Below are 26,349 nucleotides of genomic sequence, written 5' to 3' on the forward strand. Positions count from 1 at the left end.
AGCCAAGAGCGTCGCCCACCACGCCAGCCTGGACCCGCCGGCGCTGCCCGCCTCGGCCGCCGACCCGCCCCGGGATAAGACTCAAAGTAAATCCTTTTCCATCCAGGAACTGGAACTCCGTTCTCTGGGTAAGACCACCCTGACAGCGGCCACCTTCATAGACGCAATAATCATGCGTCAGATTGCTCACGATAAGGGGCCGCGAGGAGGTGCCGGCGTCTCCCCGCCCGACGGTAAGACTCCCGGCGCCCCGGCCCACCAGGCTCGCCAGGGCTCTGCTTTTTTGTTCGGCCCGTTTTGTTCCTTTCAGCGTTTCGTCCTGCGCCCGCCGGCCGCCCGCCCCCATCACATTGTCACCATGGTTTCGCTCATGAGTTTTTTGCTTTTGTTTTTGGACTTTCCATTTTTGTTCTTTTTCCTTTTTTCCGTTACTGAGTGGACCCGTGGTTTGGACACTGTGCCCTCCCCCCGGGCCGTCACTGGGGCGCGGGCTGCCGAGGGTGGGGTGGGGGGGCCACCTGCCCTGCGTTTCCATCTGGTTCCGTGCGGAGAAACTGAGTCAGGCAGTGCGTGGGGCCAGGGAGAGGAACCCGGTCCTCTGCGGAGGCACTGGGGACCCCCCAGTCTCCAGGGGAGCCATGGGTTGCCCCCGGGAAGAGGGAGAACCTCGTGTCCAGTCTCCATCCACTCTCCGGCCGGGCACTGGGGCCCAGGCCCCGTCTAACCAGCCCCCCAGGTTCCCCCAGCGGCTCTGCCCCTCCCTCCCTGTGTGGCTCACGGTCCTTTGTCCTCTGCCGACCCCCCATCCATCCATCCATCCTGGCCTGTCCCCTTCCCCACGCTGATCTCCGTTCCTGTCACCCCACCTTGGTTTTCTCAGCTCTCAGGGGGTCTCTGCCTGACTGCTGGTCATCCTTCTCTGTGTCCCTCACCCCCTTCCTTGTGCCCCTGCACACATGCCCCTCCCCCACAACCCTCCACATTTCCGCTGCCCACCCACCTTAGCTTGGGTGCCCCTTGGGCCTAGCTGACATACAGGGGCAGGGAGGGGCCGGCAGCCCGAGGCCCCCCACCCTGACTGCTCCCACTCGTGCAGGTTACCATGGCAGCGGCAGCTACAGCCCCGAGGGGGTGGAGCCCGTGAGCCCCGCCAGCCCACCCAGCCTGGCCCATGACAAGGGGCTCTCCAAGCACCTCGAGGGGGCGGAAAAGGGCCACCTGGAGGGGGAGCTTCGGCACAAGCAGCCAGGTGTGGCGGGGACAGGTGTCTGGGCGCAGTAGGTGGGGGCTGCAGGGGAGAGGCGAGGAGGGAGGGTGGGAGATGGGCCAGATGAGCGGTGGCAGGCCAGCAGCCCCCTGCCCTCACCCCCTGACCGATTCCTCTGCCCACAGGCCCCGTGAAGCTTGGCAGCGAGGCAGCCCACCTTCCGCATTTGCGGCCGCTGCCGGAGGGTCAGCCCTCGGCCAGTCCGCTGCTCCAGGCCACCCCGGGGGTCAAAGGTCATCAGCGGGTGGTCACCCTGGCCCAGCACATCAGTGTAAATACCCTTCGTCACCACAGGGGCCAGGCTTAGGGAGGGGTCAGCACCGGCCCTCGGCCTCGGGGTGGACTGAGGCCCCACAGGGAGCAGGTGGGGAGACGTGTAGGGGCCAGGGTCCCTACGGGCCTCAAAGTGGGTGCAGAGCCCCGTGGCTGGGCTCCAGGGAAGGGGGAGGCCGGAGCATGGGGAAGCTGGAGCGTGGGGCCGCCCCTGACCACAGGCCACCCCACAGGAGGTCATCACCCAGGACTACACGCGACACCACCCCCAGCAGCTCAGCGCCCCTCTCTCTGCACCCCTCTATTCGTTCCCCGGAGCCAGCTGTCCCGTCCTGGACCTGCGCCGCACCCCCGCTGACCTCTACCTCCCACCCCCTGACCACAGCGCCCCAGCCCGGGGCTCCCCGCACAGCGAAGGGGGCAAGAGGTGAGGCCCAGAGCCGAGCGTCCAGGGAGGGGCAGGGCTGGGACTGATCCCAGAGCTCTGACCTGTGAGAGCTGCCTGCACACTCAGGACACGTCCACGTACCCAGGACACGTCCACGCACTCAGGACGCGTCCGCACGTACCCAGTGCACGCATGTGCTCACCCACCCCCGGGGTTATGAGCGTGAGGGACAGGCCAGGGCTTCACGTTGTGGGCACCTGAGGGGCAGGGCCAGCAGGATGTGGGGAGGGCCGGAGCTGGCCTGGGTGCAGTGGGCCTGGGCCCGGCGGCCTGGCCTCTGGGAGGAGGACACACCTCATGAAGCTGAGGTCAGTCTGAGCAGTGATGGGCATTCGGGCCTCAGCGGGTGGGGACGCAGGGCACGGAGCAGGGCCGCCCCTCCAGACACGGCGCTGACCTGTGGGCCCCCTCTCCCCTCAGGTCTCCAGAGCCCAGCAAGACCTCAGCCCTGGGCAGCAGTGAGGACGGCATTGAGCCTGTGTCCCCGCCAGAGGGCGTGGCCGAGCCTGGGCAGCCCCGGGGAGCTGTGTACCCACTGCTGTACCGTGACGGGGAGCAGGCTGAACCCAGGTACCACGGCCACTGCCCCCCAAGGGCTCTAGTCTCCACTCATCCCTCGGCACAGCGGGATGACCTTTGGTTGGTTGGGGGCACTCAGATGAACTGGGGTCTCCCTGCCAGCACCTGTTGAGGCTCTGACAGAATGAGTCCCCCATGCCTGCAAAGGAGGGCAGGCCAGGCGTGAGGTGTGGCCAGAGCACCCGGAGGGTACTGCGGAGCAGGGCAGCTCGCCAGGACAGCTGGCGTCCCCAGAGACATCCGCAGCCTGGGGACGTGAGGGACCTGGTTTGGCCAGGCCGGGTGGTGACCTCCCCAGCACCGAGGGCGTGCGCGCTCAGGGAGCCGACCTGCGGTGTCTGCCCCTCCCAGCAGGATGGGCTCCAAGTCTCCCGGCCACAGCGGCCAGCCGCCAGCCTTCTTCAGCAAGCTGACAGAGAACACCTCGGCCATGGTCAGGTCCAAGAACCAGGAAATCAGCAAGAAGCTCAACAGCCACAACCGGAACGAGCCGGAGTACAGTAAGGGCTGCTGGGCGGGTCCCCGGTCCAGGGAGAGCCTCCGGGTACAGAAACAGGGCTGCTGGGCGAGGTGTCCCTCCGAGACCCCTCTGCGTCCAGGCCTCTGAGAGCTTTGGGGTGCAGAAGAGGCAGCCACAGCAAGGCCTGGGTGGATAGGCCCATGGCCTGGCCCAGGACACTGACCAGCTGCAGCGAGTCCTAGTGCCTCGGGGATGCTGGCTGCCGGACTCCCTTGCTCCGAGCTCAGCCTGGGACAAGCCAGTGGGGACAGGTGGGGGCTGGAGGAGGGGTGATCTCACCGAGCCTACAGGAAGCTGCCTCGGGGTGCCAGGCTGTGTGTAGGCAGCAGCGTCCCCTGCCCCGGGCGGTTAGCTGTGCAGAACTGTGGGGGAGGGGTAGCACTCTCCCTGGGACAGGACCCCAGCGTGGGCAGGTGGGGCCGGGGCTTCCCGGGTTCCTGGATGGCAGCCTGACCCTCTGTCACTGCCCACCAGGCATTGGCCAGCCGGGTACAGAGATCTTCAACATGCCGGCCATCAGCGGACCAGGTACAGCTTCTTTGGGGCATGGTGGGGGGGTGTGGGGGGCCAGGAGCATTTCTGTTCATGTTGTACCCCCTCACGTCGTCTCATGCCCATTCCCTGCGTGTCCCGCTCTCAGCTGGTCAGTCCCCTGTCCTGTGTTCTATCGTGGTTACCCCCTCACCGGCTCCCCTGCTTCTCACACACTGTTGTGCTCAGTCCCTCTCTGCTCTAGCCGTCCCCCGCCTCAGGCCCAGCCAGCTCCTGTTTTAGCTTGGCTTCTCTGTCTATTGTTGTCCCGTGCCAAGGCCCCCCTCACCCCACATCTACCCGGCTGGCCTCAGTCCCATCTAGTTGACCCTCTTCTCTGTTGTGGTTGGTCCCCTTTGTCTGGTCCGCCCCCACTCTTCCCAGTTGGCCCTCTGTTCGGTTACGGTCCACCATATGGTTCCTATTCAATCATGGTTATCACTCCACTTGTCTGCTGGTCAGCACCCCTGGATCTCGTCCTATGTGGGCAGTGGTCCAGCCGCATGCTGAGAGGTCTCTGGGGGAGAAAGCACGAGCCTGCCCCACCCCCAGTATATAATGTAGAGCTGACAGCCGCCGTGCGGGGCCCCAGAACCTTCCAGCTGCCCCACTAGGCCCCTGGGTGGGATGGTGCTGTGGCCTGGGCCGTGTGTGGACGGAGCATCTGCGTTGCTGGAAGCCCATTTGTCCACCCGGGTACTCACGGTTCATTATAAGGAGACATGAGGGTTCTGTAGGGGGATCCCGGCGTTTGCCTCCTGGGGGGTCTGAGCTGAGACTGGAACCTTGGGGGGACTGTGTCCCTTTGTCTTTTGTGAGGGGCACTGTGGGCCGAATGGGGGGGGGTCCTTGCTACACAGTTCACAGGTGACATCTCCCCAGTGTCCAAGCCAGGGCAGAGGGTAGTGTGGTTGAAGGTTCTAAGTGCTGGCTGTAGATGGGGGTCTGTGTACAGAGGACCCCATGTCAGCCTGCTCCTTCTCAGTGTGGCCAATGCACCTCGCCCAGGCTCTGCTCTGGGAAGAGCTGTGTTTGAGCCTCACGCTGCACAGGCCTGCTCGTAGCTAGAACTGCGGCCGGCAGCAGTAGGTCCCAGGCCCCGTGTCCGGCAGCCCCGGGCCTCTTGACACGTTATCTGTGGCCTCTCCCGGGAGGCAGTACTGCACCAGCCGGTGCCTGCTACCACACACGAGGTTGGGTGGGGAGAAGGGACCCAAGTGGCACCTCAGCGGACAGCCTAGACTCTGGGTCCGTTGCTCAGGCACCCAGTGGTCTCAGTGGGGGTGGGGAGAAGGACTAATGGGGGGGCCCACTTTCACCTGTGTTCACACCCACGTGCTTTTTGTGATGGGACATGACTAGGGAAGTGTGTAGAGCCAAAGAAAAAGCTTGAGGACGACACCAGAGTGTGTGGAGCTCAAAGGGTGACAGGGGAAAGGGCGCGGCTCCCATCCAGAGGCTGGGCCCCTCGCTTCCCCAAGCCGCCCCAGACGGCGTCCGCAGCCCACAGGCGAAGTCACCCAGAACAGGCGCTTTAAGGCTGACGACAGGATTGGCACTCTGCACGCGGGGGTCTGTCAGAGTCAGGTTTAATCACATCTTAGGGGTGCTCACAGGGGACAAGAGGGGACAGGGCTCGGGGTGTGGATCTGTCAAGGCTGTCCCCCCAGCGCGTATCCTCAGTCATCTCGGCGCTCAGGGACGCTCAGGTACCTGGAGGGCAGAGGCAAGTGGTGGAGGTCGCTGGGGTCCAGCAGTCCCTGCCCCTCCAGCCAGCTCAGGAAGGAAGGGGCTCCCCGAGGCGCACTCACCTGCGTCCCCTCGGTCCGTCGTCCCCCAGGCCTCGTGACGTGCAGGAGCCAGGCGGTGCAGGAGCACGCCAGCGCCAACATGGGGCTGGAGGCCATCATCCGGAAGGCGCTGATGGGTAAATACGAACAGTGGGAAGACCACCCGCCGCTCGGCACCAACGCTTTTAACCCTCTGACCGCCAGCGCCAGCCTGCCCGCTGCTCTCCCCATAACCACTGCTGACGGACGGAGTGACCACTCCCTCGCCTCGCCAGGTCTGCAGACTGCGCCCCCCCCCTACCCGGGCCCCGACCCCGCTCCCCAGCTTCTGAGCTTGTGCTCTGCTTAATCTCGAGCTGTCCCTGCCCCGGGCGAGTGCTGCTGAGCCCTACACCCCCCCCCCCCTGCGGGTAGGGGGTGAGCCCCAGGAGGCCCCAGTCCTTGCCCCACTCACCGCGTCTGCGTGGGTGTAGAAGGTTCTAGACTGTTCAGTGGTGCCGTCCCAGCCTCTGGATGGGAGCCTCGCCCCTTCCCCCATGAACTGAGGGCACGGCAGATCTGGCCCCTGCGACATCGTCCCCTCTGCCCATTTGTCTGGCAGGTGGAGGAGCGGCCAAGGCCAAGGTGTCCGGCCGGCCCAGCAGTCGCAAAGCCAAGTCCCCAGCCCCAGGCCTGGCCTCTGGGGACCGGCCGCCCTCCGTCTCCTCGGTGCACTCGGAGGGGGACTGTAACCGCCGGACGCCGCTCACCAACCGCGTGTGGGAGGACCGGCCCTCGTCCGCAGGTGGGCGTCCGTGGGGGCCCGGGCGGGGTCCCCGCTGTAGCCCCTGAGGGCGGAGCTGCCCCGGAGCCAGGCCCTGAGCCTCTAAAAAGGATCCAAGAATCTGGAAAAGTGGGTCCGGGATGGAGTGGGACTGCTGTCTTACCTCGGGGTGCGGCCAGGCGGTGGTCCTCACGGGGCCTGTCTCCCCCCCCCCCACAGGCTCCACCCCGTTCCCCTACAACCCCCTCATCATGCGGCTGCAGGCAGGGGTCATGGCCTCGCCCCCGCCCCCTGGCCTCCCGGCGGGCAGTGGACCCCTAGCCGGGCCCCCCCCGGCGGCCTGGGACGAGGAACCCAAGCCGTTGCTGTGCTCCCAGTACGAGACGCTGTCCGACAGCGAGTGACCAGGCCGCGCCAGGAAGGAGGCCCGAGGCTGTCCACTGTCCGTCCGGCGGCGGCATCCTTGCCTGCCCGAAGCCTTAACTCGGACCCCCGCCCCGGGCTCGCCCTGTGCAGACCTCACTCAGGGGATGTTCACCTGGTGCTCGGGAGGGAGGGGGCACCGGCCCCACGCCGCAGCCAGCGACCCGGCGCAGGACCACCGCGCCCCTCCCGGCCAGCGCCTCCCCCCGTCGCGTTTGGAACCAAAGTCTAAACTGAGCTCGCCCCGCGCCCCTCCCGCTTCGCGCTCTGGACAGACGGACCGGGCCGCCCCGGGGGACTGCAGGCGGGCGTCGTGAGGAGGCGGACGTGGTGTCTTGGTTTACAGGGTGTATTTTTGATACCGTCGATGGATGAATTAAGAAGTTCTACGCGAGGACTTAACCAGTATTCTTGCTGCTTGTGATCTGACCGTCGAGTGGGCCGGCGGGGAGCTGTCGGGGACCAGGTGGCGGCACCCCGGCCTCCCCCCACCATGGCTGCCCTCCGCGTGGTGGCAGTGTCTGTCATTTACACACGTTCTGATTAAAAAGCAAATTATACTCGAGCTACGCACACAGAGGTCTCTTCTCTTCCTCGGAAGCAGGGTTGGGGTGCATGGCCCCTGGCCCCGTGTCCGAAGGGAGAGGGGTGTGAAGGGACACCACTTCCTCCATACCCCTCAGCAGAAGGGTCAACTAGACCAGGGCCCACAGCTAAAACAGACGGCAGAGGCACAGTGTGCGTTTTATTAGACGTCCAGCCCACAGAGCCCCCCCGGTCCTGTCTCTCAGGGTGGCTTCTAGGAGGATGTCCAGCGGGCTGAGCCCACCACGCCTCTGTCCTGCAGCCCCGGGCACAGCCTGGCCCTGGCCATCACATGGACAGGCCTGCCCTGTGTACGGCCATTCGGGACGGTGCCCGTGTCCACTCTGCCTTGACAACAGTCAACAGTGGGGTCCATGAACAGGGGTGCCCACCTCGCAGGGTGCCATCCCCACCATGGAAGAGTCCCGGGGACAGGTGGGCTGCGGCCCCGTCACAGCCCCTCGGGGCTGGGCGCTTCGTGCTGGGCCAGCTGGACGCTGGCGGCGAACCTGCGGCCTGGAGGGCCGAGACTGCAGTGCAGTGTGGTGCGGAAGGACCTGCGGGCGTGCTTGGGGAAGATGATGGTGGTGCTGGCGAAGCGCAGGGCGCGCGGCCGCGGCTCCAGTCTCAGCTGGGAGCGGTAGCTCCGCCATGTGCAGTTGGGCGCCGCCACCACCGTCTCGCTGTAGGCTGTGACCGTGGGCACCGGCACGTAGAACACCTTGTCCCGGAAGTGCTGCTCCGAGGCGTACCTGACCTCAGAGTTGCAGCTGGGGAGGGAAGAGGGGTGTCAGGCGTCTCGGGGCAGCTGCTAGCCCGCCCGGCCCCACCGAGCTTTCACGGGTGGCTCTGGTACCAGCCAGGCCTTCATCACTAGTCTCGGCACAGGTGGAATCCCATCAGCGTCCTGACAGGTGCAAAGCTGCTGTGCCCCCCTCCACGGGGTGCCCGAGGCTGTAAGTTCAGGGCGGAGGCTCCCCAGCTTCCTGCCATGGAGCCACAGATGGCTTCAAACTGCTGACCTTTCCATTGGCAGCCTGACTTACAGGGGCTGCGCCACCTGCTCCTTCGAGCCTAGCAGAGGCCGGACTGACCGCTGGACACTGCAGCCCCGCTGGGAGGGAGCACAGAGTGGGCAACGGGGCCACAAGGGCTGTCACTGGGCTGGAAATGTGACCCTGATGATGGTGTCACAATCTCCTGATGGACACTCCTACCCATGAGCTGTCCCTGTCTTAAGGACAGACACCCTGAAGCTGCCCGGCGCTGCAGGACAGGAGTGTGTCAACTCAAACGTGTCACAAACACTGAATCCTCCACGTGTATGAAAAGGTGGCCCGGGGCGGACACTCCGAGGCACTGCCCTCTCCTCACAGCTCTCTCTACTTTCAACATGACACCACTTTCCAAAAACAGAACACTCAACACCTGTCACCCCAAAAAGCAGGAGCCCCCCAACTCGGCTGCCCTCCCGTGGTCTGTTCCCAGAACAGCCAGAAAAAGTAGTTGCAAACGGAGCTGCTGGAAGGGCCCCACAAGAGGGGTGGTGACCTGGGGGGCTGGAGGCAGCCACCTGTAGGCAGCGATGTGACAGCAGGCAACGTAACAAAGGAGAGCTGGGGGAACGCGGGGCCCGGCCACGCTGGACTGATGGACATACAGGTCAGCTCCCCCACCCCTGCCTGCTCCAGCCCGGCCTCCCCCTCAGTACTGCCAGCCAGACCCCCCCACCGGCTGTCCTCTGGCATTTCCTGTAAATCATAAGGGGCGACCAGTCTGTAGGTCTCCCTCAGAGCTACCAGTGGAGTTGAACCACTGACCTCTTGCTTAGGAGCCGGACGTGTATCATCACTGTACCACTCGGGCTTGAAATCAGAAAGCCAGCCACCACCTAGGAGGCGCGCACGCCCGGTGCACATGGGCAAATGGACAGGGACGCGGTCACCTCAGGGCACCCAGGGCAACAGTGGGGACAGGAGCCAGCGGCCCCCACACCCAGCCATGTGTCAGGACCAGGGGAGGGGGCAGCGGTGGGGGTGTTTCTCACACTAACTGGACTTCACACTGACGTGAACAGCACACGTATCAGGGAGAAGGGCTCTGGCCAACCCTGGGTGACTCCCGAGCACATGTGGACAGTCGTGAGTGTCCACAGCAGGCGGTCGGCCGGGGCAGCAGGGCTGGGGGACCGCAAGCCAGAACCAGTTAAACATGGCCCGTCTCAGGCTGTCCTCCCACAGATGATGCCACAGGGACAGCTCGGATTTGCCCTTCAGCCCCCTGTCCACCTGCCATCACCCAGGCAACCATGGCCTTGCTGCAGCAGGTTCTGCCCTGTCACCTCCCCATCGGTCACCACCACTCATGAGGTCCAGCCTGGCTGCAGGGTCAGCCGTCCACATGGGAGCTGCCCGCCCACTGCCCCCCACGCACGCAGCTGGAGCTGATGCTTCCACACCCTGTCTGAGCAGAACCGTGTGCGATTTCTCAGGCAGCCAGGCCTTCCCTCCGAGGTGCCTGTGAGTAGGTCTGAACCCCCTACCTTTTGGTAAGCAGCCTGGTATGGTAACCACACAGCTGTGGGATCTGTCCCCAAAGAAGAGACCCGGTCAGGTAAGAGGATAAGGCAAGAGAGAGAGAAAACACGGGACGCGGGCCACCGCCAGGGCCCCAGAGCCAATCACCTCTGCCAGGGTCGCAGCCTCGGCAAAGCCCCCGCAGGGCCGCACTCCATCCACTCACCGGATCTCCCGCGTGGGCTCGGGGTTCACCTCGATGCGCTCCCCGAAGAACACAGGCAGCATCCTGGGCCTCGGCTCTAGGACTGGGACCAGCGGGTGTCGGACCGTGAGTAGCTGTTGGGGGAAAGGGCATGGTGAGCGCTGGACCCACATCCTCCGGGGAGGCCACCCTGCAGAGTGGACACCCTCATGCTGGCTGAAGCACGCCTGCCCTCCCCTCCCACTTCCCGGCCTATCCCCAGTCCTGAGAAGAAGATGGGGTCCCCTATACAGGGGCAGGGAGCTGGGGCTCCTCTTAGGGGACCCAGGGCATTGTGAGGACGTGTCCCACAAACAGTTCCAGCCCTTCTCAGAGCAAGCTGAAGGAAGCAACCCCCGACGGGAGAGCAAACCCCAAGGGGTGAAATCGATGAACCTCTGGGCTGAAACGGGCAACCTCCAAGGTGCAGGGACGGAAGCCGGGCCTGTGACAAACCTCCCAAGGAGGGCAGCTCGGCCTGCCAGCTTACCCTCCCAGCATGCACTGCCCTGGTGGCCATAACTGGTCTAAGTGCGGGCACGTGACCCAGGGTGGGCCAGAGAGCCCACCCAGGTTTTCAGCTCTGAGCCGGACTGGCCTGGGCTTTGATTTGGTGATGTGGTCACTAGGAGTGTGGGGTCATGGGTTCACTGGCTTCTCTCACTGCTCACTGATGCAAGATTATCCAGAAGTGAAATGAGAGAGGGGGCCCATGGCAGGCGGGAGACGGCTTGCCTGCATTGTGCAGATACCTGGATCAAGCCATGCCTGAAGCTCACACCGAGTTCCTGGGCTGTGCAACAGGCAGACTCCTTTTATGGCCTAAGACCACTCAGAGTTCTTTTCAGTGACTCATCACCCAGCTCAACGGCTGGAAAGTTCTGTCCCTGATCTGTTCCAATGTCCATTTCCCACATCCCCCCCCTTTGTAGAAGTCAGAGACCGACACCCCCCCCCCACAATGACCTCCACAGAGCTCTGCCCAGCACATCACAAAGATGTCCCCTCCATCCCTCTTCCTGCGTCTGTCCACCCCCATGACCCCCACAAGGACTTGCTGTGGACAAGTGTCCATGAGGCCTCTGATGACCACATGCTCTAACAAAGTGGAACTGAGACACGCCAAGGGGGGGGAGCTGTGAGCTGGGGACACGACGCCGAGCGGAAGGGGTCGGGGTTAGGACAATGGAGTGTGGGTTAGGTTCTGTGGCTGCATCAGAACACCTAACCAGCTGAGGACGTCTGGCCAGGCCTGGGCTGCTGGAGCAGTGCCGGCTTCTGTCTGAGTAGTGACCAGGTGCTGGGACAGTGAGAATGGCCCCTCTCTCTACCTGTGCAGGTGAGAAGGGCTGGGGAAGCTGGGGCTGAGAGGAGAGGCTTGTGGGGGGGTGCCGGTGTGGACATGGACAGAGGTCCTTACTCCTCTCCCTGGGTGAGACCAGCAACCTCAGACAGACCCTCAGACAGGCAGGGACAGAGCAAGGACACAGCAAACGCAGCCACGCCAGCTCCCGGAGGCACAGCCTAGATCCCAGGGCCCAGGTGCAGCCACGGGCCTGTCCATTCGTGGGCGCTCAGCCAGCCCAGCGCTCCCAGCAGCCTCACACATGGTTGTGGCCGCTGTTAGGTGCTGCCGAGTCGACTGCAGCCCACAGCGGCCCGCAAACTACAGAGGTGAAGCTGGCCCCGTCTGGGGCCACCCTTACCATCTCCAACATGCCGTGTCAACCTAGCTCGAGGGTCCTCAGGTCCTTCTCTTATCCCAGCCTGATACCCTTTCTCCAAGGACTGGCCTCTCATAACAGGCAGCCCAAAATATAGGACACGCAGTGGCACGAGCTCCCTGCCTCCCAGGACCTCCGCGTCGCACCTTCTCCGAGACCCTCGGGAGGCTCTGTGGGATATTCAGGATCTTGTCCAACTCACTCAAAGGCACTGATTCTCCTCTAACCCGGGGCACCGGGGACTCGGAAAGTGCTGACAGACATGGGCCGATGACCAGCCCCCGGGAGGAAAGCCCAATGTGGATGCCCCCTCCCTTCCTGACCACATGAGCCCCAAAACCCAGTGGGCATTGACCTTGGACACAGCAGGCCCTTCTGGTTGGTCACTGTGCTGCCCATCCCCACTCCACCCCCAGGTGAGGCCCATATGAGACATGGAGAAGAGAGGAAGGGGCTTCTGGGAAGCCCAGCAGCTGCCCTAAGGGTTCTCTCTTGCCCAACAAGGGGGGGGGGGCTGCAGTACTCCCATCTCATGTGGTCAGCACAGAGCTGGCACCCAGACATCCACATCCGAATCCCTGGAGCTTGTGGACACAAGCCCCCCATAGACGTGGGACCCTGTAGATTTGATGGAGTGAGGACTTGGATTGGGAGGTGGTACTGGGTGGGCCAGGTGGGTCAAACATCACAGCAGCCGGACAGGGAGGACAGGTGCACAGAGCAGCAGCCCGAGAGGAGGGGACAGGAGACCACACATGGGGGGCTTCTTGGAGAATCAGAAGGCGGGTGCAGCCCCCACAGCCACAGGCTCCCGTCAAGGCCGCCATCAGGCCCCACAGTGGTACCCCATGTGTCAGACAAGAACTGCACCCACGGGCATCCACGGCTGATCTTCCACTCCACCTTATCTGTTAGCACCTGAGCATGCTGTTTGCACACATGCCCTGGGGCCTCCACCCAGAACAGAGACCTCCCAGCCCTCACGGGTCTCGTGAGAACAGCCCCTTTTTGCTTCCTGGTGCTGCTGGCTAGAAAGTCGCCCACTCAAGTCCCACAAGGCCTGGCTGAACAACTGGTGGGTTCATAACCGACCTTTCAGTCAGCAGCCAAGTGCTCAGCCCACTGCACCACCAGGGCTCCTTAAAAGGAACCCAGAGGAAATATTTTAAGTGCCAGCAATTCTTAGATCTTCCTATGAAGGTCTCAGCCACTCCCAGCAAGTCCTGGGGCAGACTCACTGCCCACCTACCCTAACAGACAAGGAGAAGATTTGAGCAGAACTCACAAAAGAAGCCCTCGGGCTGCTGCTGGCGACCCTGACCCTCGACCCTAGGCCCATAAGACTAGAGGCCACAAGCTTCCTGCCCTGAAGTCAGCCAGGTACCTTTGCTGCTGAGCCTGTATTTCCTGCCCCAGCCAAAGAGTGTGCCAGTGACAGGTCTCCCGCCAAAGCCCACAGGCCACTGCTACTGCTGCTGAGAACTGTGGGGAAAAATCACACGCAGGACACTGATAACATGAATATAAGGAACTGGCAACCACTCACATCCACACTACAGAAGCTACCACATAAATCCCAAGAAGAAACTCCCCTACTGTCAAGGAAACAGCAGGCCAGTCCAACCACTATGAAAAGGCAAAGTATGTTTTTCCTAAAAAAGCATCAAGAATCCCATGAACATCCTGGAAGCAGGAAGGCAGAAGGATACACTTTCATGGCATTCTAAGGATTGGTACTGAAGAAGTTACAAATGACAGAAGAGAGGAATTAAAGTATTAATAACAAACATGGAGAAAAATGCAACTTTTCTCATCACCAAAAACATGGAACAGAAAAACAAGGAAATTGCATTTCCTATGAGTGTCTTACATAATCTTAAATAGTTAGGAAGGGACTGAAACTAAAAGTTTAAACACTGAGAATTCTAATCCACCACTCTCCCCTCGTCAAGAATGATCTTATGTTTTGTTTTGTTTTTTTTAAAAAAAATTGTGCTTTGAATGACAGCTTGCAGAATGCTTGATTTTCCATTCAATCATTTATAGATTTTGCTTTGTGATGATTACAGCACCCACATTGTGACAACACTCATTCCATTTCCTGCCTGCGGTTCACATTTTAAATGGTCTTATCCTTCATCATGTCTGAAGATAGCATGGATGTTCCCTGAGGAGTCTTGGGCAGTTTTACAGAATAAACAGGGAACAGTAGTATTAGTATGAACTTTGTTTCCCTCTAAAGCACACACTTAAAAGTAGCTCTGACTACATTTTCCTTGAGAACAGGGACCAGACAAGGATGCCCACTGTCACCACTTCTATTTAATATTATACTGGAAGTGCTTGCTGGGGCAGTATGACAAGAGAAGGAAATAAAAGGCATCCAGATTGGCAAAGAGATGGTTCAACTATCGCTATATGCAGATGATATGATAGTGTACACAGAAAACTCCAAGGACTCAACAAAAAACTGAGAGCTAGTGGGCCAAGTGGCAGGATATAAGATCAATATCCAAAACTCAGTGGGATTCCTCTACAGTAACAAAGAGAACTCAGAGAAGGAAACCAAGAAAGCAATACCATTTACAATAGTCAAATACCAATCAAGATACTTGGGAGTGAACCTAACTAGAGATACAAAAGACCTATACAAAAGCCTAGCCTCCAAGGAGCAACTTGGACACAATAAGAGATCTAACTGAACAGAAAAATATTCCCTATTCATAGCTAGGATGACTGAACACAGAAAATGGCAATCCTACCAAAAGCAATCAACAATTTCAAGTCAATCCTGATAACAGTTACAAAATTCCTTCTTCAAGGAGACAGAAAAGGCAATTTCCAGTTTCACTTAGAAAGGAAAGAGACCCAGAATAAGCAAAGCTCTTCTGAGAAACAAAAACTAAGTAAGAGGCATCTCACTCCCTGATTTCAAAACCCACTCCACAGCCGTAGTAATCTGAACAGCATGGTACCGGTACAACATTCATTTACTTTGTATTTTAAAAATAATCATTCATATATACTATATTGTATATAATTACCATTGATCTATCCCTATTATCACCTTGTCTTTTCAAGTTCCCATTAAATCTTTCCTGTTCCTTTATCTCCCTCCCATCTACTCACCTCTGTTATCCTAGTGACTTTTCCCTTTCCCTTCTGCCCGTCTCCCCTTCCCCATTTAAACACGTGCACATGTCTTGCTCAGTTAGTCTCCTATTTCCACAGTAGTGGTCTTAGGCAATATTTGTCCTTACGGTGATTGAGTTATTTCACTCTGCATCATGCGCTTTAGACTCATATTATACAGTATTTTACAAAATCATTGTTCCGTAGTGCTGCAATAGGACGTATTTGAATGACTGTATGCAAAAAAATTTTTAAAGAAACAAATCTAATAGATCATGGAAAAACTCTCAGTTTCACTATCAAATTTTACCGAACATTTGGAGAGGAGCTGACCTCAATTTTATCAAATTATTTCAGAATATTGAAAAAGAATCCTCCCAAACTCATTCTATAAAGCAAGCATACCTCTGATACCAAAGCTGTCCAAAGACACCACTCAGGAACAAATGTGTAGATTCATATCCTTCAGGAACATGCGTGTGGACAATCTCAACAATAGACCAGCCACAATTATCTAGGACGGACTGACTATCTATCTATCTATCTATCTATCTATCTATCTATCTATCTATCTATCTATCTCACTCATGAGCAGCTGGGATTCATACCACGTGTGCAAGGATGTTCAACGTCAGAAAAGCATTTAGTCCAACCCACCACATCGGGACAACCAAGAAAAAGAACCATGTGATGCAGAGAAGGCATCTGACAGAATTCAACACCCTTTCCTGATAAACACATTCAACAAAATAGGAACAGAAGAAAAAGTCCTCTAATTAAAACTGTCTACAGAACCAAGTGTCAGCACTGCTCTTCACGGAGAACATCTGAAGAAAACAAAACCAAACCAAAAAACAAACCATGTGAAGAGAAGAGACAGACAAGACTGCCCTTCCCCTCCACTCCCTGCTCAGCACCGTGATGGGGTCCCTGCCAGAGCAGTGAGTCAGCCAAGGAAATAAGCAGCATTGACACATGCAGAGAGGAAACAAAACAATCTCTATTTGCAGATGAAACGATCCCATAGATAAGAAGTCATCAAGAAAATGACCAGATCCAATTGGCCAATTCAGCAAAGTGACAGACAGGACACACAAACACCCAAGTCCAGCTGATCCTCTGCAGTTACAGAACTCTGAAGGGGGAGGAAGAGAAGCACCATTCGACACAGCACCGCAAAGATGAGGCGTCTGGGGATAAATCTAACCAGAAACACCAAAGACCTGTATAAGGAACACCACAAACCACCACACGAGATGCCCAAAGAGACCTACCTATCTGGGGAAATGCCCCATGCCACAAAACAGACCCAGCCCTGGGCAAACAGCAATCCCACCAAAAGCCATCTACAATGCAGAGCCTCTCCAACCTGGATCCCTCCACCGCTGTTCAAAGGGCTGGAGCCCATCATAACCACCTTTATGTGGAAAGGAGGCAGACCTCAGATAAGGATGAGCGGAGCGATACTGAAGGAAAAAGCCCAAGGAGACGGCCTCCCACTTCAACTCAAAACGCACCACAGAGCCTCAGTGATCAGCTCGGTCCTGTGACAGTGACAGGTACACAGGCCAACAGGACAGAACTGAACCCAGAACTAAATCCATCCACCTGTGGACATTTAGTCTTTGATAAAGATAAAATCTATCAAATGGGGGAAACACAGCCTCTTTAACAAATGGTGCTGGCCAAACTATTTGCAGAAAATGGAAACCAGACCCATACTTCATACCATATACAAAAACTCAAGATGGATCAAGGACCGAGGAGTCAAACCTCAAACGAGAAAAATCACCAAAGAAAGAAATAGAGCAAATGTAGGAGTCCCAGTCTCCAGCAGGAGACAGCTGAGCCATCTCCTCCCACGCGATTTACAGCCTCTGAAAACCTGCTGGAGGGTCAGCTGTGGGTGGGTTCCTACCCAACGGCACACGACAGCAGCACAATCTACATACGTCAGGGAACTCAGAAAACCCAGTGGGGAAGAGCTGTGCTGCCCGAAAGTACGCACTTCAAGCCCATTAGTCGCCCCACAGTAGGAAGATGGACACTGTCCTCCTGTGGGATTTACTGCCTCTGAAAACCCGCTGGAGGGAGGGTCAGCTATGGGTCGGTTCAAATTTGACGGTACGTAACAACAACAGTCTACATTACAGACAAAAATCCTCCCCACTGAGGACGGAGACAAGATTGAGGTCATCAATGACTTCATCTTGCTTGGATCCCCAACCCAACAGCTGAGGTACCAGCAGTCAAATCATAAGCCGTGTCACTCTGGGGAAATGTGCTGTCAAGGAAGGACCTCTTCAATGTGCTCCAGAGCAATGTTACCAGTTTAAAGACTAAGGTGCACCTGATTGAGCCACAGTCTTTTTAAAATTTTTGTTCTGCATCTGTAAAGTTGGAAAAAAACTAAAAATGCCAGAAGAACTGATGCCTCTGAGCTGTGGTGTTGTAAAAGAGCACTGAAGAGTCCATGGACCGCCAAAAGAACAAGCAGGTATGTCCTAGAGAAGGTGCAGCCAGGGTGCTCCGTGGAGGCACGGGTGGTGAAACTTCATCACACATACTTTGGACATGTCATAAGGGCGGGCTCGTCCTTGAAAAAGAAGATCATGTTTGTATACACGAATGTCTGTACAAATGTCAGTCACCATCACAAAAACATGGAAACAGCCCTAATGTCCAACCACAACCGAATGGACTGTGGAGAAACTGTGGTACGTTCACACAATGGAATATTACACAGCATGAAGGAGCAATGATTTTGGAAATTTCTGTATCACTTGGGAGGGACTGGAGAGCATTATGCTGAGTGAAATAACTCAGTCCCATAAGGACAAATATTGTGTAAGATCATTGTTGTAGAAATAGAAAGATAACTAGTAAAATGTGTATGAGGATCCAAGGGGGAGAGGGTAGGAGCAGAGGGGTAAGGATGGGCAGGGGGTGATCACAGGGTCACACAATGTGATGGGCAGAGGGACAGGTGGGTAAAGGAAATAGGGAAGGTTCAGTGTGAAAAACAAGGTGTAAGAACTTTGTAAGCAAAAAAAAACCAAAACCTTTGTAAGCAAACCAGTATAAAATAAAAAATTATTTTTTAAAAATACTTCATGCTTAGAAAGGTGAAGGGTCATTAAAAGGAAGGAAGAGCCTCAATGACATGAACTGACAGGGTGACTAAAGCAAGGAGCTCCAGTAGACCAGAGACGACGGGGATGGCACAGGATAGAGCGGGGCTTGGATCTGCTGTTTACACAGTTACCAAGAGTCACACTAACAGAAACCTATGTGGAATAAGGAGTGCTGGTGGTCTCGGCAGCAGCGCTGACAATCTCAAGGCGGGAGGTTCGAATCTGCCAGTTGCTCCAGGGGAGATAGATGGGGTCACTATGAGTCGCCTCCGACTGATACAAGCTGGCATTCACCCTGGTGCACTAAGGCGATCCTTAAATATTTACAGCGGTAGACACTAAGGCAATCCTTAAGGATTTTTGTATTATATTCGCTAACCCCTCCTTCCTGAGTCACGCATACGATTTTCAAAAGAAAGAGCTTAGCTTCAAGAGTGTTGAATTCTCCTGGTGATTTGCTCCCTGGCAATTTTTAATAAAATCACAGGGAAGCGAAGGTCGGAGCTTCAGTTCTCTTCAGATGCTCGAGAACTGTTCACTTCCTCCTTTACCCGTTTTCTCCTACATTCTTGGTGTTCTGCCTTGCTATTAAGACTTATTAGTATACTTTACCCTCCGTCTGCAACATTCGGCAATGACGCACCTGACGAGGGATTCACCTCTAAAATGTGGAGACACTCTAACACCTCAACAAGACGACAACGTCACCCAACTCAGAATGGGCAGAGGACGTGGACAGCTCTTCACTGGAGACAACGCCCGAATGAATCACTCACACACACACTCACACACGAGGAAATGCCCAAGACCCTTAGCCATTAACGTGCGTCAGCAAATCCAGGGACCATCACACCCCTGCACCACCAGCAGCATTCAACAGGACCGCAAACAACAGATGCTGGCAGAGTGTCAAGAGGCTGGGACCTGGTGGGAACGTGCGTAAAGCAGTGCAGCCACCACAGAAGGCAGTTTGATACTCCCTTAGAAAGCTCAGAAAAGAAACACCGTATGATCCAGCAATACCACTATTAGGTGACACATCCCAGAGAAATAAACCGGAACGTGGACGGACATGCTCACACCCAGCTTTACTGCAGCATTATATACAAGAGCAGAGCTGGAAACAATCCCAGATGCCCATCAGTGGACAGACAGCTCACAAAACTGCTACGTTCACACAGTGGAGTGTTTGGGATCACGGAGGAAGCCCTGAGCAGTGAGGAGGGGGCTTTGTGGCGAGGTGGGCCCTGCCTGGACACAGGACACACAGCTGGAGAACCCAGAGCATAGAGGCCCAGCACAGGATCCCACCTGGGGTCTGGAGCCCAAAGGTGAATCACCAGGAGCAAACCCCAACATCCCATGCTCAGACTACACATCCCCAGGACTACCGGACAGCTCAGCTGATGCTGTGAGATCAGGGGTGCGGCAGGGCAGGGCCGCCCAGGGCCCCAAAGATGCGCAGCATCGATGACGGAGCCACCCCACCAACAGGCCCACCTGCACAACCAGCCCCCTCCCCACCAGCTCAACCCACCCTGAGGGCAAAAGACCCCAATATCCAGTCACACACCGGACAGGCCCATCACGTGACCAGTCACACGAGGACAGACACAAGCCTCAGAACCACCAACCTCATGGGATCTGGAGGATGGCATTTGCCTAGGGAGAGTACTCAGAAGGGTTAGGAAGAGGAGGAGTGGAAATGGGAGACACAGAGAGGAAGTGGGAAGAGTGCCATGACCATACAGGAACTGCAAACAATGTCATGAAACAAATGGAAGGAAACCCAATATGCTCTGCAAACACCCAAACCACAACATTTAACTTTGAAAAACCCTCAAAACTCATGCACATCCATGTTTATTGCTGGGTTATTCACAATATCAAAGAAATGGAAACCACCCCAGGGCCTAGCAACAAATGAATGGGGGCGGGGACACCCCACAAAAATGGACAGAAAAACTATAGTACATTTGGTGGTATTCCCTGGTCTGGCTCTCTGTCTCTCTATAGACCAAGGAATCCCGCCTGGAAGCCCCCTTAATAAAGCTTCTTTAGCTTCCTTCCTTTCTCTGGTCCCTTCCTTGAGTCCTTGGCCTTGTGTCCAGTGTCAAGACCTAACATCCTGGTGAGCGAACCCCATGGAGGAGCGAGGTGCGTTGCGCCCCCCACCCTCTTTTGGGGCGAGTGTGGTGCCCCTCACTCTTTCTTGAACCTACCAGCTCGCATGGTGTCAAGATGGTGAACCAGCCTGCTATTACACCCACATTCTCCCCCCGTTACTGGTCCTGGGCCATCTCAATCCAGCCTCTGAGGCCCAGAGCTTTGTCCCATTCAGCAGGAAGTAGCCAGAAAGAATATACTGCCCTTTTTTTCTCACCAAAGAGGCTGGGAGGTCTGGCCCAGACCAAGGTCAAAGGGAGAACGAAGGATTCAAGTAATGTCAACATGTCAACAAAGGGAGTGAAGCCTCAGCTACCAAGGAGTGTCCCTCCCTTCCTCCCTAGAAGACCACCCACCTGGTTAAACCACGATGGAATGTCCCGCCCTCCCCTCCCTAAAGACCCTCACTATAAAAACCCTGCCCCAATCAACCTTAAGGTGTGGTTATTTCCCTGGTCTGTCTCTCTGCCTGCCTCTCTTTTTCTCCAGACCAGGGAACCCTGTCCAGAAGCCCCCTTAATAAAGCTTCTTTAGCTTAAAAAAAAAAAAAGAAAAAAAGAAAAGACTATAGTACATTCACACAATGGGATATTAGGGAAGTTAACGCAGCACTGAAAAACTCGTAAAACATTACACAACATGGGGGAGCCTGGAGGACATTGTGCCGAGTGGAATATCTCAGTAACAAAAGGACAAATACTGCATAACATCACTGTTATAAAATAGGACTGATGGCGGGGGAAGAGAATGGGAAAATAGTGGATAATGAACACTGCACTGGAACAGATGAAGGGAGGAAGAGCCTGAAAGGAATATATGATTATATGTAGAACAAGAGGTACACTGCTGAGGGACTGGGGAAGGGAGGGAGGGGGAGAAGGAAGGAAATATGCAACAGTGACTGGATACATTAACAAAAATTTCTGTTATGTGCCATTGAGTCGCTTGTGACTCCTAGTGACCCTATGTACCATGGCCCTGCTCTGTCTCGTGCCAACTCTACTGTCTCTGACACACTCACCCTCACTACCCCAGTGACTGAATCAATCCACCTCATCGAGGGTCCTTCTCTCTTTCTCTGTCCCTCCACCCTTGCAAGAATGACGTCCCTTTTCGAGGAACTGGTCCCTCCTTTCCAACTTGCAGTATGTCAGACGAAGCCTCAGAATCCTTGCCTCCAAGGAGCAGTCTGGTCTCATCCTCTCTAGGATGAACCTGTTTGTTCTCTTGGCAGTCCATGGTATATTCAACACTCTTCTCCAGCACCACAGCCCAAAGGCATCAATTCCTTTTCTGTCATCCCCAGTCATTGTCCAGCTCTCTGAAACACAGCAAGCAACTGGATTCAGGCGCACCCTAGTCTTCTGACGTCGTTGCTCTTCAGTACTCTGGAGAAGTCTCTTGACAGCCTACTTTCCCAATGCAATTTGTCTCTTGATTTCCTGGCTGCTGGTACCAAGAGTGTTAATTGTGGAGCCAAGCAAACTGAAACTGTAGACAATCTCAATCTCTTCACCGTTTATCATGGTGCTGCCAAACGGTCCAGTGGTGAGAATCTTTTCTTGATGTTGAGCTTCAACCCATATTGAAGGCTGCAGTTCTTGACCTTCTGCTGCAAGAGCTTCAGGTCCTCCTCAGGAAGCAGCCAGGGTTGTGTCAGAAATGAAAAATAAATTTTAAAAATGCTAAACTCAAAAAGCTTCCTGCTCCTCCTCACTTCCAGACACCTGCGAGGTGCGGGGCCTGCTGTCTCCCTGCCGATCAATCGGAAGCTACCTTCCTGCAGGTGATGAGGAACATATCCAGGAGGAAGTGGACCCAGCTCAGCTTCTCCTCCAACTCCCTTCCAACACCAGACTCAGGTCAGCCTCACCTCCCTCTTCCTCCAACTTGTCCAGACACCTTGGAGCCTGAAAGCAGCGCTGGGGGTCCTCTATCTCCTTACCCCCCACAGCCACGGGTCAGGCCTATCCATCCACCATCCTTCCCCCCACACTCCCTCCTCTGAGATGTCACCACCACTGACTGGGAACAGAGCGATGAGGAGTGCTGGACGTGACAGTGCTGGGGGACACCACTCAATGCCGGCTAGTCCCCCCTGACTGGCAGCCACCCTGCAGGGCAGAGCCGAACTGCCCCTCGGTCTCCAGGGCTGGGAACCTTCACAGGAGCGAACGGCCTCGTCTTCGGAAGGCCTGGTGACCTTGAACTGCTGCTGATCTTTCTAGCTGAGTGCTTTTAGCACGGCACCACCAGAGCTCCATAAATAGTAACCAGTACTTTTTTTTTTTAATTGCGTTTACCATCAAATCGGATCTGACTGGTACAGGAGGAGATTGTCCCTCCTTCTCCAGCAGAGCATCTGGTGGATTTGAACCGCGTACCTCTGGGATTGCAGTGCAGCTTCCCACCACTAGGCCATCAGAGCTCGCCCCAGTACATTTTTAGAACAAAGGCTCATGCCCCTCTGGGGCTTCAGACAGCCTCCCCTAGAACCTCTGCCTGGTGGCTGCATGTGCTTCTGGAACCCAGCCAGCCTGTCCCGCCCTCAGGCCCTGTGCACGGCTCCACATCCCCCTGCAATGGTAACGCCCACCAGCCTGTGTGAAGCAGCTGCCCGAGGCTGGGTGAGTGGACGCCAATGTCTGATCAGGTAAGCATACTGAAGAAGGCCGGCCGTCATGCTAGAATGTCACCTCCCTGTGGGCAGGGGTCATCCCCTCAGGACCAGAACTGCACAGAGCAGGAATGAAATAAGCACTGGCCAGACGCATGGCAGGCTCCCACGCACTCATCCTGGATTGGGGCGACCAGGGGTCCCCCTACCTCTGATCCAAAGATGGCGTAAGAACCACACCAGGGCCAGGGGTGGGGTTCGTTCACACCCAGCCCAGTCCCTAGCACCTTCTAGGTCTTGTGGACCTAGAAGTGGGCTCTGCCCAGCTCCCCAAAGCAGCAGGCCTTGTCTAGGGGGCAAGCCCAGAGTCTTACAACCAAGGGGAACTCCAGATTGCAGCCCTAAGACACCTTTCATGTCTGGATCTGATCCCACCCCAGAGCACCTTGAAGGCAAACACAGGCCTGCTAAGCACTTGGTAACACCTGTGAGGACGTGCCACTCAGAAAAACCACAGGAGATCCAGAAGGCACTGGCCCCAAACAGCCCGGCACGCGGGAGGGTACAGGAAAGGAGGGCAAATGGACACAGGAAACCCAGGGAGGGATGGGGGCAAGTGTGGTTACCCTGAGGGGACCTCAGCCAATGTCCTGAAACAAAGTGTGTGCAAATCGTTGAACTGGAATCCAACATGCCTGCAGACACTCCCTCAGCTCCCAACTGTCAAGTGCAGGTGTGGCTAGTGGGGCCGGCTCGGGGCGGGCTGGGCCCACAGCAGGTGAAGCTAGGGCAGGTGTCACTGACAGGTACCAGACTAGGGGAGAGACATGGCAGGCAGGCCCCCCTGGCGTGTGGAATCCAGCCTCCTATCGGCATCTGATCCTGGAGGAAACCCCAGATTAGCAGTCAACTGGGAGATGGGGTGCCCAGCGGCCTGGCTGACCGGTTGGTTAAACAGAGGAGGAGGCAGGTCCTTCCACCCTTGGCCCTGGCAGCTACTCCCTCCTTTCTGATTACAGCCCCATCTTAAGCTCCCACCTCTGCCAAAGGTACACAGGGGTTTTCTTTCTTGTGAACAAAGGCAGTCACTGAGCCAGACCTGGGAAAGCCGCCCCCCCATCCCCCCCAACACCCTGGCATCTCCACCTGTGTTAAGAGTGGAACGGCATTGTTTATGCTGCTTGCGGTGAGAAAATTTTATTGCGGTTTGCAGAGCACACCCGCATCCCCTGGGAGGATCTGCACACAGTCTACTCTGTGACACAGTCTCCCAGGAAATAACACTCTTCTCACTTCCTCTCTGGGGTCCGTCTTTCCCTGCCTTTTGAGCAAACGCTGCCCTCAGGTCTCATGGTGGTCCTCACGGGTATTGTTCTGGTGCTTGCTGGAAGGTGACCGAGGGCTAAAAGGCATCTGGGGGCCAGCTTCGTTCTGCATTTTCCTCCCTCGGTCCAGAACCTTCTGCTGTAGCACCACGCGCAGTGGTGGGCAGTGGCAGCATGGCACAATCTAGGTCTTCTGGTCTCGGAGTCCTGGAGGCTGCGGTCTCGTGGCCCATCAGTCCTTTGCACTGATCAAGTGCTTGATGTATGCTCCATGGATTGCCAGCCCTTTCTTCTGAGGTGCTTCTGGATGGGCTCAAACTTCCAACCTCTCAGTTAGCAGCCGAGCACATGAACTGCTTGGACCGACCAGGCTTGTCTACACCATGAGAAGCAGGATAAGTAAGCACAGGGCCTGGTGCCACTGCCTGGCTCCGCCCCAGCTGCACCACTCATCGCCTGCGTTTCGCTGGGCAACCTCAACGAGTCTCAGCATCTTCATCTGTAAAATGGGAGCGAGTGCAGCTTGTCCTGGAGGCGAATTCTGCTCAAGGTGCAAGGAGTGGCTGCACATACAGGGCCGAGAATACCTCCTGGCTGGGTGGGGGTTTTTCTGCTCAAGGCTCAAGGAGTCCCTGAACGTACAGGACCAAGAATACCTCTCGGCTGGGTGGGGGTTTTCTAAACGCCAGAGTCACCACCTGAGGGACAGGGCCCGAAGCTTCGTCCCACAGCCAAATACGAAAGATCAAGGACAGCTGTGTGCCATGGCTGGCACAGAGTAAGTGAGGAAGGAAAAATAAAACCAAACCCAAGAGCCAAGCCAAACCGGGCGAGCTGGGCACCTCCCGAGGCTGGCACCAGCTGACTGGCACAGAGAAGCATCCAGAGAAGTGTCCCTCAGGAGCGAGCATCCTGGGTCAGCCACGGCAGAAGAGGGAGCCCTGCTGCTCAACATGCCTTCCCCACACGTGCAGCCGCTCTGACCCTCCAAACTGAGACAAACTGGAGACACCTCTGCAGGGAAGAGGGCCATTCAGAGCACAGGATGGTTTTCATGGTAAAAGGCCTGGGTCACTTCTATCAAGCCCCAGCGTGGACCAGAACCCCTCCCACCACTAGTCTCCAAACATCTCCAAACAACAGGCAGAATCTCAAATCCATCATGGGGCTTTGGGGTAAGGCTGTGCCCTGTCCCCTCCACATTGGAATCACCTGGGGGCTTTAATACCCTTGACCCTCAGCAGGGAGCCTGAGCTATCAGTGCCAAAGGCTGGAGAGAGCCCCACACTGGAATCACCTGGGGCCTTTAAAACCCTTGACTCCCAGCTGGGAGGCTCTGTTCCCTCCACACTGGAATCACCTGGGGCCTTTAAAACCCTTGACTCCCAGCTGGGAGGCTCTGTTCCCTCCACACTGGAATCACCTGGGGCCTTTAAAACCCTTGACTCTAAGGCGGAACCTGAGCTATCAGTGCCAAAGGCTGGAGAGAGCAGTAGTGTTTACAGCGCCCAGGTGGTTCCCGCCAGAGCCAGTGTGGAAAGGGTAGGGGGTGGGGTGAGGCTCCAGACTGGGGCTGGGGCGGCCTGCAGTGCCGTGGTGGGCTCGGAAAGGTGGAGCCCAGGAGTTCTGGGCACACCCCTTTAGAGAAGGGCGCACACTGAAAGAGCATGGGCCCCGCGGCTTCCAGCTCTTGGGGATACAGCACAGTCCTCCCGTCCAAGGCGCCCACCGCCTGGGAATCCGGTGCCCGCTCGGGTCCCCGTCCCCCCCCAGGGCCGCATCGGGTCTGGCGGGAGCCGGCACTCCCGGACCTGCAGCTCAGCCCTCCCCAGGCGCCGCCTCGCTCCACGTCGACATCCCTCTCCAACCGGGGAAGGGCTCCTGTCTGGTCTGGTTTAAGGAAAAAGAACAGCAGCCGCGTTCACACTGGCAGCTCTGGGACAGTCGGAGGAGCCTCGCGTGGAGGGGACCTGGGCACACGTCTGCAGCCTGCTACTGGTTCAAGCCAACTCAGCCGGCGGCCCACTTTGGGAACTTTTGGCACTGTTCTCTGTCCCTGGAGCTTCCAATCCCCCTTGGCGTGGACTGGTTGCGGGAGGAGAAAGATCCCAGGGTCAGGTGGGACCACGTCTGCGCGCAGCCAGCCCACCCCCTACCTCTGCACACTCTGGCCCCCTTCCGAGGAGCGTGACTGTCACCAAGTCACTCTCTAGGTCGGCGCAGCACGGAAGCGGGGACCACGGCGCCCAGCCCCACGCTCCCGGACCCCCGGGTCGGCTGCCCGCGCGCTGGCTGCGCGCAGGCGCGTCCTT

General features: G+C 57.0%; 2 protein-coding genes across 2 annotated transcripts in view; one reads left to right on the forward strand and one right to left on the reverse strand.

Moving 5' to 3' along the window:
• NCOR2 (nuclear receptor corepressor 2) overlaps positions 1–6,575 on the forward strand; it is a 120,889-nt gene extending 114,314 nt beyond the window's left edge. The window contains exons 39-48 of the mRNA XM_006894688.1: positions 3–128; positions 1,097–1,249; positions 1,393–1,538; positions 1,774–1,967; positions 2,409–2,558; positions 2,919–3,067; positions 3,562–3,615; positions 5,459–5,683; positions 6,010–6,192; positions 6,391–6,575. Coding sequence (XP_006894750.1) covers positions 3–128; positions 1,097–1,249; positions 1,393–1,538; positions 1,774–1,967; positions 2,409–2,558; positions 2,919–3,067; positions 3,562–3,615; positions 5,459–5,683; positions 6,010–6,192; positions 6,391–6,575 — 1,565 coding nt within the window. The remainder of the gene's footprint in view (positions 1–2; positions 129–1,096; positions 1,250–1,392; positions 1,539–1,773; positions 1,968–2,408; positions 2,559–2,918; positions 3,068–3,561; positions 3,616–5,458; positions 5,684–6,009; positions 6,193–6,390) is intronic.
• A 1,055-nt stretch (positions 6,576–7,630) lies between these two features.
• LOC102861376 overlaps positions 7,631–26,349 on the reverse strand; it is a 38,212-nt gene continuing 19,493 nt past the window's right edge. Inside the window, exons 9-12 of the mRNA XM_006894689.1 lie at positions 26,264–26,346; positions 25,674–25,927; positions 9,922–10,034; positions 7,631–7,949 (exon numbers count right to left, since the gene is read on the reverse strand). Coding sequence (XP_006894751.1) covers positions 7,631–7,949; positions 9,922–10,034; positions 25,674–25,927; positions 26,264–26,346 — 769 coding nt within the window. The remainder of the gene's footprint in view (positions 7,950–9,921; positions 10,035–25,673; positions 25,928–26,263; positions 26,347–26,349) is intronic.

This window comes from Elephantulus edwardii, unplaced genomic scaffold (genome assembly GCF_000299155.1).
Source record: "Elephantulus edwardii isolate Elephantulus edwardi_28Jun2011 unplaced genomic scaffold, EleEdw1.0 scaffold00148, whole genome shotgun sequence".
In the NCBI taxonomy this organism is placed as follows: Eukaryota; Metazoa; Chordata; class Mammalia; order Macroscelidea; family Macroscelididae; genus Elephantulus; species Elephantulus edwardii.